Raw genomic sequence first — 10219 nt, forward strand, 5'->3', positions numbered from 1 at the left:
GCAATTAACAGCCATGTTAATGTCAGGTGCATAGGTCAGGTGTGTGGTTTATTAACAAGTCAACCAATCAGAGAGCTAGATGTGTTAACGGTGGCATAGTTCATTTAAACAGGAAGTCGCTTACATACTAGGTGCGAAATTCAAAGCGTGGTGGCGGCGGGGAAAGGCGACTTATTCGTGAGTATGTGTGACAAGAAAATATTATTACTCAGACTTAAATGACTTAATTGGAGTGTACGTTTCTGGCCACTGTGTGAAGTGTTGAGCTTACAGATAAGTCTGAAAACATAAATAACATCATCAACCAGTGTGCTGGTTTTCAATTGTCCTACGTGATTTGGTTGGCAAAACATTTTAAACAATATATACTATTGATTAAATTATGACACATTAATATATGCAGGCCTAGATGGAGTATAATTAACATGTTTTATTTCCTCTTATCTTTATCTTCTTAAAAGACTTAAGGCCTAATAATTTAATTAAAAAATCTAATGCATAACATCAATCCCAAATTTAAAATGGTGAAGTATTTTTGTTCTTTAAGGGCAGTCAAATACAGGATTAAGCATTTTAAAGGAAACCTTTGCAAACCTCAGGCGCCAAGCATGGCGACCTTGTTTGATGGGATCAGCCAGCAGCTGGACTTCTCTAGCTGTGGAGAGGAGGGGAGCAGCAGTGACAACAGCTCTGATGACTGCACATTCAGGATCCGAAGTCCCAGGATCTGCAGTCCCAGCTCTGCATGTAGGACGCCCAGAGTGCAACGCCAACGCAGTCGAAGCAACACCCTAACCTCCCCTTTATCGTGCACCAGCCCCATACCTTATGCTTCCTGGAGCAAACTGAGGCTCTGTGACTCGCCAAGCACGCCCAAGGTGGGGAATAATTCACACCGATTGTCCTGTGTATGATTTGTCAAAGTGTGTCTCAAATGTCAAACTAGTTTTACTTCAAAGGGATGAATGGCATTTCCCTCTGTTTTTCCCTCTGCTGAAGAGCCTTCTGTCGAAGTCGTCCCAGCCTTTCTCCACCACTAAGATAAGTCGCCATCAGAGGACCCTGCGCTTCTCCTCTGTTGCGCCAAACCTCACCCATGCTCCTTCTGTCAATGTGAATCCTTTCACCCCTGACACAATCCGCAGGAACAGCGAGCAGCAGTGGAGAAACAGTAGTTATGATGATGACGATGACTATGGACGCAGGTTACAACTGCTTTATGCTGTACTGTATATCTGTATGAGTTGTAAACACAAGTGCATGTTCACTCACAGACGGGGATTGGTTGATGTTAACGTTTGGAAAATTTCCAAATGTTTAATTTAGAACTGCTGCATCACAGGGAAATTAGTTATCTTGTGTAATGGTGTAGGTGTCCCATTCAGAGCTATTTTTAAAATGCAATAACTTGAATGCCTTTGGCTAGTAGATTCCCCTACTGATGGTGAAACTAAAATAGTTTGAATTCCCAGTTTTCAGTGCCCTTACACATAAACCTGACTTTTTAATCCCTTATTTATGCAGGGGTTTTTTTGTGTGTGTGTGGATGTAAAGGTCTAAAGACCCTTTTCATCTTTCAGGTCGAAACACAGCCTAACGTCATCTGAGGAGGATGACGAAGCCTTTCTCCCACCAAAGGTATCACTATTTTTATCAGTACTTTCTGGTGGATGTAGCCCTCCCCCTCAGATGCTGCTGATGTGATTTCATAATCAGGCTTTGTCAGCTTCAGCTGCCTCCTCACTTCTTGTGTTGTCCAAAATTACATGCTGCCAGTCATACTTCCGGGATTTCTCTAAGGAATCTCCAGCAACAAAAGTCCTTTCCTTGTGGAAGCACTACCATATTTGGTGACTCATCAAAGAAAACCCCGGTTCTCCTGGCTCTGTGACGTGTGTTCCTCTCTTTAGAAATGTCTCTGGTTTTACCACAAGGCTCTCCGTCTGTTTATCTGGCAGAGGCGAGCTGTCCAGGCGTTCATGCTGTCACGCTATGAGAGTGAGTTTCTGGAGCTGGAGTGCATCGGCGTGGGCGAGTTTGGGGCAGTTTACAAGTGTGTGAAGAGGATGGACGGTTGCTTGTACGCCATAAAACGCTCTCGCCAACCCCTGGCAGGCTCTGCCAATGAGTGAGTCAGCAGCATTTTGCTCTCTGATCGGCCTACTTTTTTTAAATTTTGTTCTTGACTTGGTCAAATGTATCCCTGGCCATATTTTTTTTTGTCCCCTCAGGCAGCTGGCTCTTAAGGAAGTGTATGCACATGCTGTTCTTGGGCACCACCCTCATGTTGTTCGCTATTATTCAGCATGGGCAGAAGACGACCACATGATTATTCAGAATGAATACTGTGATGGTAGGTTTCCCTTTTACCATTAAAAGCACAGTTTGGGAAGACTAGAATGAAAGGAAACTCTAAATATCTTTTAGGTGAACTAGATTTAATTCTTTTTGTTACCGTGTGTGTGTCAGGTGGAAGTCTCAATGATGCTATCATGAAGAAGGAAGTACAGGGTGAGCTGTTTTTGGAGGCTGAGTTGAAAGATCTACTTTTACAAGTGTCTATGGGGCTAAAATACATCCACAGTTTAGGCCTCGTACACCTGGACATCAAACCAAGTGAGTCTCACTGAGTTGTTTGCATTTCTTATATTGTCCAGTCCAAACACAGTCCTGAGTGCCAAAAAAAATAAATAAATAAAATAAAAATAAAAACAATTTTTTTTAAATGCCTTGTTTCAACCCTTTTGTAGGTAATATATTCATTTGCCAACGTCCCAGTACAAGTGCAGCAGGTGAAGGGGAGAGTGAGGAGGAAGATGACGGAAGCACGTCAGCAGGAGTCATTTACAAAATTGGTATTATATTTAATGCTCACTAAAGTTTTACACTTTTTATAAATTTTTATTTTATAAATGTTTGCTGTCAAATTGGATGTTTTCTGCAGGGGATCTGGGTCATGTGACCTCAACCAACAGTCCTCAAGTTGAAGAAGGGGACAGCCGCTTTCTAGCCAGTGAGGTCCTGCATGAGGTAAAAATAGTCCTGGGGTGTGAGTTGGTTGCGCCAGAAGGTTTTAAAAGTGTGTTTTTTTTTGTTTTGTTTTTTTTTTTTTAAAAACAAAGAAGAATCAAAAGGTCTTTCATATTATATTTGCATTGTTTCTAGCGTTCATTCCAGCCATCTCTCTGCTCCCCAGGATTACAGCCAACTCCCCAAAGCAGACATCTTTGCTCTGGGCCTTACGGTGCTGCTGGCAGCCGGGGCTCCTCCTCTGCCCCAAAATGGAGATGAGTGGCACAGACTTAGAGAGGGGCAGCTCCCCAAACTTCCAAGGGAGCTATCGCCTCCCTTCAGAAGCCTACTTCAGGTTCGCTTATTTCAGGGCTGATGTTTTTGATACGATGTTTGAATATTTAAATCTAACCTAATTAAAGACTCATTTAAATTCTCAAGTCACTAGCATAGCTTGTTAAATACTTTTGTCTTTATTTTTTATTCTTTGTCAGCTGATGCTGGATCCAGACCTGACAAAGCGGCTGTCTGCCAGGGAGCTTTGCAAGCACGCAGTTTTAAGGGAAAAGAGGACTGAGAGACTAGCTGCCCAGCTACGCAGAGAGCTCAATGTAGAGAAGTTCAGGACAGCCATGCTTGAGAAGTAAGATTTAACTGAACTAAGCATCTGGGGTTCAGGCCATGTCTTCATCGAATTTAACCTTAATTGGTCTTGCTTAATTCACTCATGCTGATGCCATGCCATTATTTTTGTAATTCAGTACCAACCTCATTTACATAATAACACCTGCACAATGTAGTTTATCATTTTTGCTGAGCTCATTGTACATTGAGAGCAACGTAAGGCCAAAGTCAAATTCCTCATGTGTACACATACCTAGCCATTAAAACTGATTCAGATGTCAGTTAAAAGCACACACTTATTTCCATTTTCTCCACAGAGAGCTCCAGGAGGCTCGTCTGGCGGCCTTGTCACCCAAGCAGATCCTCCCTCCTGGCCTGAACTCCTCTGCTAAGATCGGGTCTCTACCCAGAACAGGGAGGAGGCTTGTTGGTAGGAAGACTACACGGTCCATGAGCTTCGGTTGCCCAGGTTATGGAGTCTAATGGGACGTTGTGAGGCCCACATGCCTGTCCTTTTGCTCTGATGCAAAGTGGTTATGTGATTCCCTTGTACAGCAATGGTTTTGTTGGAACTGATTTGAAATGACTGGATGGATAATCCTTTTGAGTCTTCTAAGTGGATGCAGTGTAACTGAAGGACTGGAGAGACTTGGACAGCATTGGTTTCAAAGGACTAATCTGACTGATTCACTGTTCAGGTGATTTTCAACAACTTGGAATTGCTGCAGACCAATGTACTCAACAAATTGTTTTTTTTAAAAACTGTAAATAAACATTTTAAGCATTTTATCAGATGGATTTCCTATTTGTTATTTGATTTAGCTCTGCAACTCTTGTCCCAATGGAGTACTATGTTATCAAAAAAGCACATTCAGAAGGGCTGTTGGCCACAGCAGGGACTTTCCAGTGGTGTTATCTTTAACTGCAGCCAACTGTATGACTATTTGTGGCTAAAAATGCACTTACACAAATGTTTTGTAAAGATATGTATTTCACAGGAAACATGTTCAAACTATTTCTCAACATAAATATTCCATTGTAATAGTAGTATTTTAGTTGTTGCATAAGGTGGTAGCTAACTATGAGTTAAAGATGGATTCACTGTAGGCTCTTGCATAATCTCGGCAACTAGAGAGACTACTTTAATTTAAAATCTCTGTTGCAGCTGACTAGCTATATCCAGTTAGGTGATTTATGTCCTGGGGTTTCTCGGTTTTGACTAACGACAAAGAGAAATGGCTCCCCCCACCCCAAGTCCGACGGTATTTGAAGGCATCATGGGGCGTTTACCGTAGCCAGATATGTGGCCATCTGAAGTTGTTTTTGCTGCTGCTCAGAGTTAGACCTAAGCAGCGCCGTGGTCGGTGCTCTATGGCGCATCAGTGAGAAGTTCTTTGTACTAAGTTAAAAGCTGACTCATCCGGCATAGGAAACGAATGTGAGTAAAACTAGCCATTCTTTCTAAATTTATTTAGCTGTAAGTTACCTTAGTCGCACGTTTTCTCTTTTGCTTAACGTTATCTTCGGTGCCGAAAGTTACTGTGTGCTAATGTAAGAAACCAAAGTTAGCATTAGCGTAACGTTATCTTTCTAACTAACTAGCTTAACTTGCCCGTTAGACGCAAACTGTCAGAAATAATTCCTTAAGGGTAATGTTTGCCGAGATGTATTGGTTTCTGTTTATGCTTTATTTAAAGTAACGTTATACAACGTCGCCCTTATTACTCGTTGTTAGCAAAGTTTGTTGCATCACTTTAGTGCTAACTTAAAATGACCCTCATTTTTCTTGTCTGAATGTAAAAAGGACGAGAGTGATTATCGATGGATGACTTGGGCGATCTGACCAGTGGGCAAAACGCCGCCCTGGTAATTTTGGCCTTCCTTCAAATGGACTGTAGAAATTCTGACTACAGGAAGGAGCTTTTCTCCCTGGAGCAAGATTATATTAACGTTACCCGGGACATCAATTGCAATAGCTCCTGGATAGACGTCCAGGACGAAGGAGACCTTGAAACTGACGGTCACCTGCCCGTTTGCATGCCACTTTCTTTTGGTGATATTCAGCCTTCAGTGGAGCTGCGGCGGCCTGGTGAGTAACTCAATCAGTAGGTACAGATGAAATAACCGGCTACATCACAGAGGCGGTTGCATACAAGCACCACAAACTCTGACATCAGATCAGCTGTTTCACGTTTCGCCAAGGCTGATTTGATTTTGAAAGCTAAATATAGGGCTTTTTTTCTGGGTGTCAAAATAAATACAAATTTCCCAATTTTAAACCCATTATGGAGTAACAGGCAAACTCGTATGTGGTTCACACCTGTTTACCCATGTAATGTAGACGTTATCCCACTATATCACAGTGCAAAAGTCACAACATTGACATGCAAATCTGACAAGTTGTTTCCAGCTTAACAAAACAACATGTGACTTAAAGTGAAACCAGGAAGTGGCTGTCAACCATTTCTTGTAATTAGTGTCTCATCTGATGCAAACCTACGTTCATACATCTCTCACTTGATTACTGTATGTGTTTTAACAGACATCAAATTGTATGTGCTATAGAGATCATATGTTCGATAAGTAGATTTCCTAAAGGCTGTATGTTCCTTTCTAGGAAAATGTTTTTCTTCCACTGTTCTTCCTTTCAAATCCAGAAATACACATTATGGTGACTAAACCTTTTATTCATGTTGTGGCTATGTTGTTTTCCTGTAGGGGACCATGGAGAAGCAGCAGCACTTCAGCAGGTTGCAGAAGGGCTGAGAGAGATTGCAGCCCAGCTTGAACACAATGTTGTGGCTCAGGCTACCCAGAACCTGAGAAGGAACATATCAACATCCCCCTCTGAAGTGAGTCTGAACAAAGGAATTATTTAACTGTTAATGGTGTTGTGGTCATCCTCTGTAATACAGAGGACAATGTCTAATTACCAGTGAGTTTTTGTTGTTTCAGCAAATATTTACAATGTCATATTCTAATTTATCATATATGTAACTATGGCTGAAACGATATAAGTGTCCTCATCAATTTGTAGATTTTAAAAAACGAAATAAAAAGAAAACCGGGTTCATTGTCAAAAATAATGATGTGGGCAAAGTCATATCACAAATTACCAAGAGGCAGAAAACTCCTAAACTTCTGTGTGCATACAGAGATATGCAACAAGGAGATCATTACGTTGAGATACTAAAACTCGCAAATGTTTATTTAAATTTTAGAAACGTTTAGTTTTTTAGAACTACTAGATCTATTAATAAATTATTAAATTTTTCCAGGGTTTCCAGCAAGAACATTGTTGCTAAGGTGGTCACCTGGCCACCCAGGTACTGACACAATTTATCTCATTTTATCAATTCAGTTAGTAGATGATGGCCTATTATCCATTAATATGGAGTATTGGCCACACTCGCAGCGCAAAATTAGCTCCAGCCACCAGCCAAATGCTGGTGAAATCTGCAAATGGCTGGAATATTTTCTTCACTCACCAGCCAAAAACAATAGTAATCTATTGAGTGGTTGGTACACATTGAACATTCACTCGCCATTTGGCCGGTGGACAAAAGTTAATTTTGCGACCATTTAAAAACCTGCCATTTCCCGTGTTTAATAGTGCCCACGCTCTTTGTCCTTGAAAGTTAATATTTAATTGAAGCTTTTTTTAATCATAGTAAGTGGTCTTTGAGGTGAGGTGACACATGTCCACCATTAAAACCTTGAGTGATTACTTTTAAGCTCTGCATTATATTTATTATTGGTAGGTATTGATATATTCCAGAATGGTTGTTGAAAACAGAGCAACCTCCAGATATACTTGGTACTAGTTGGGGAATATGCAAAATGAGGAATTGTGCTTGTAGTGCAAAATGGAACATGGTATTTTTGTCAGAGGAACTACACATTTGAGTTCTGTAATATTTAAATATGCGAATATACTGAGATTAGCTGGATTAAGAATATTTAATGATTTGCAGTTACTGGTTTCCTTAGTAGCCTTACCTTATTTGTTTGATAAATTAATGTCTACATGTGCAAAAGGCCACAGCAATTGCTTTTAGCACCACAAAATAAGAAAAGTGTGTGAATTGATTTCTACATTAATTAATTGAGTAACATTTTCATGATTTTCTAGTTTGTGTTCTGAAACACAACTTTGCATATATTTTACACCAATAATTTTAGAATCAAAACCTCAAAATATTATAAATAGGATGTACAGGCCCTTGTAATAAATGCAAGTTGAGCTAGTGTTGTTACTCTCATTACAACTTATTAAGATGACCTAACAGTTAAGGTCTGTAAAGTTGCAATAATAACCTGAGTATTGTCTTCATGTAATAATTGATCCCTTCTGGTCGTTTTTGTTTTCCAGCAGTGGAAGGACCACCTTACCCAGGAGGTGGACAGGGTGATGAGGCATGGCGTGGGTCTGGAGCATCTACCCCAGGAGCGAGTCATCGTGGCCCTCACTCTGACTCTGGTGAGGGGAGTGTGCGAGAAGGCCCCGCAACTGCTGCGAAACCTCTTCAACACAGCACTGCAGTACATCAGCCCTGTGAGAGCCAGGTGATTTCTGAGCTGCCAGCTGAGAGTAAATAACTTGGATATTTGTGGCTGAATATGAAACTGGCACCTGCTCCTCATGACCAGTTGACTGTGAAAGGAGCTGCGTTTACTACAACAGTATTAGAAACACTTTCTTATATGAAATAAAGTGACAGTCTTTTGAGTTTATGGACATGTATTGAAAACGGGAAATAATCGGTTAAGTTAGTGATACTTGAATTTTCGTTACTTTATTTACTTAATGCTTCTGTTTACTTTTGTTTAAGTGTTATCTTTTCATTTTACACTTATACATGTATGACCAAAGGATTGTAAAACTTGAATAAATAAATATTTTCTGGGGTTGAGTTTGATTCTTAAATATGGTGAGACTATTTTATATTCTATATATTAAAAATAAGTGGATTTAACTTCAGCAATACATAACACCACAGAAAAGGATCTCAAACATGGTTTTATTGTTCTCATCTCAAACAGTGTATTGTAGGAAACTATGGTACAAAGTGTCATGTTTGGGTCCTTTTGACATGAGTCCTGCTCTGCACTTTAACAATTTCCCTTTGAAAGCAGGAATAGTTACGAGTAGGAGTATTACTGTGTGTAATGCTGACCAACTTACATGGAAACATCCTTCCTGTCCAACACCATGTTTTAACAGCCATTCATCATTTGTCAGAGATACAACTTCCCACAATTCTCTCTAGGTGTGTGTGTGTTAAACATTTTCTGTTTAAGAACTCCTGCACTTGACTGTGTTTTGCTAGCTGGGTGATACATTCATGCCAAAATATCATTTCATAGCAACGAAAGAGGTTGAGTGCATCTATATGAACTTTTGTTTCAGTTAACTGTCGCTGAAAAACATTTTTGCCTTTAATACCTCACAGTGGCTTACTGCCTCATTCTACTCTAATCCTAACTAGACAAACTTGCAACAGATGCAGTTGTCATTGGAGAGCTGTGGCACAAGTCAGGTACATTATATGCAGTAATATAAAAATATAGGGGATTGAAGACATCTGGCAGGAAGACTAAAGACAGAAACGAAAACCGGGGGCGGCTGTGGCTCAGGAGGTAGAGCAGGTTGTCCGTTAATCAGAAGGTCGGTGGTTCAATCCCCAGCTCCTCCAGGCTGCATGCCCGAATTGCCACTGGTGGCTGTTCTGCCAGTGTGTGAATGCAGATGTAGTGTAAAAGCGCTTTGAGAGATCAAAAAGCCTAAAGGTGCTATACAAATATGGAGCATTTACTTTGGCAGCGGCTGACACATTCATGTTTAGCCAATGCAAGCACAGTATAGAGCAGTTTACACAAGGACTTCGATGTAGCCAACTCAACAATCAGGTATCTTTTAAAGCACCATATGACACCTACTGTATGAATAAAATGGGGAAATCCATTGCAACAGGAATATTGCATTGCATATTTAAATGTATTTGTGATTTCGGGTGTTTCAACTTTTACAGCCCTGGCAAGAAGCAAACAAAGACAGAAACGTCAACACCAATGTTCCTAAAGTTCCATGCACCTTGTCTCACTTCACCATCAATGGAAATGTTCAGTTAAATGTGGATTATAGTTAAGCTAATCCTAAGAAGGCTACAGAGTTTATGCTTCACGCCGGGGTCCTGCATCACCCTTTCGGGAGTTAATTTCGGAATAATGACCCGCTCGCTGTATATTATGCTCTCCTTTCGCGCCTTCACAGTGTATTCAGATTAACATACTGACTAGGGACCTTGAAGTATATCAGCATGCTGGATGCATCATTTCTACAAAATGCAGCAGCAGTACTGTAACTTAGGACACATGAAAATACTTTCTTCCATTCTTGGGCAAAATCTTTAATGGTTTTATACACGCATGTGAAATGATACAAATCCCTTGTGCAGTTTGCAAAGACGCAACCTAAATCTAACCTTGTGTGTCTGTTCTGTGTCAGAAGTAGTTTCAAACTGACACTTAAAATCAAATTGCTGGTTTCATTTCCATATTATCAGCATAATATACGTGTTCT

General features: G+C 40.4%; 1 protein-coding gene across 7 annotated transcripts; it reads left to right on the forward strand.

Annotated features, from left to right (window-relative positions):
* The first annotated feature begins 32 nt into the window (after positions 1–32).
* Positions 33–8544, forward strand: wee2 (WEE2 oocyte meiosis inhibiting kinase). 7 transcript variants are annotated; one of them, XM_046036682.1, is made up of 15 exons: positions 33–177; positions 548–878; positions 1000–1205; positions 1581–1638; positions 1959–2128; positions 2232–2353; positions 2470–2616; positions 2751–2855; positions 2945–3030; positions 3197–3367; positions 3507–3655; positions 3954–5074; positions 5441–5725; positions 6355–6488; positions 8009–8544. In XM_046036682.1, exons 2-12 carry the CDS (start codon positions 609–611, stop codon positions 4117–4119), a joined length of 1650 nt encoding a protein of 549 aa, XP_045892638.1. In that variant the 5' UTR covers positions 33–177; positions 548–608; the 3' UTR covers positions 4120–5074; positions 5441–5725; positions 6355–6488; positions 8009–8544. The 7 variants fall into 7 exon arrangements, with proteins under 7 accessions (XP_045892638.1, XP_045892641.1, XP_045892639.1 ...); XM_046036685.1 differs by having other exon boundaries at positions 53–177; positions 600–878; XM_046036683.1 differs by having other exon boundaries at positions 73–177; positions 553–878.
* The last annotated feature ends 1675 nt before the right edge of the window (positions 8545–10219 follow it).

The sequence above is a fragment of the Micropterus dolomieu genome, linkage group LG22 (genome assembly GCF_021292245.1).
Source record: "Micropterus dolomieu isolate WLL.071019.BEF.003 ecotype Adirondacks linkage group LG22, ASM2129224v1, whole genome shotgun sequence".
NCBI classification, from domain to species: Eukaryota; Metazoa; Chordata; class Actinopteri; order Centrarchiformes; family Centrarchidae; genus Micropterus; species Micropterus dolomieu.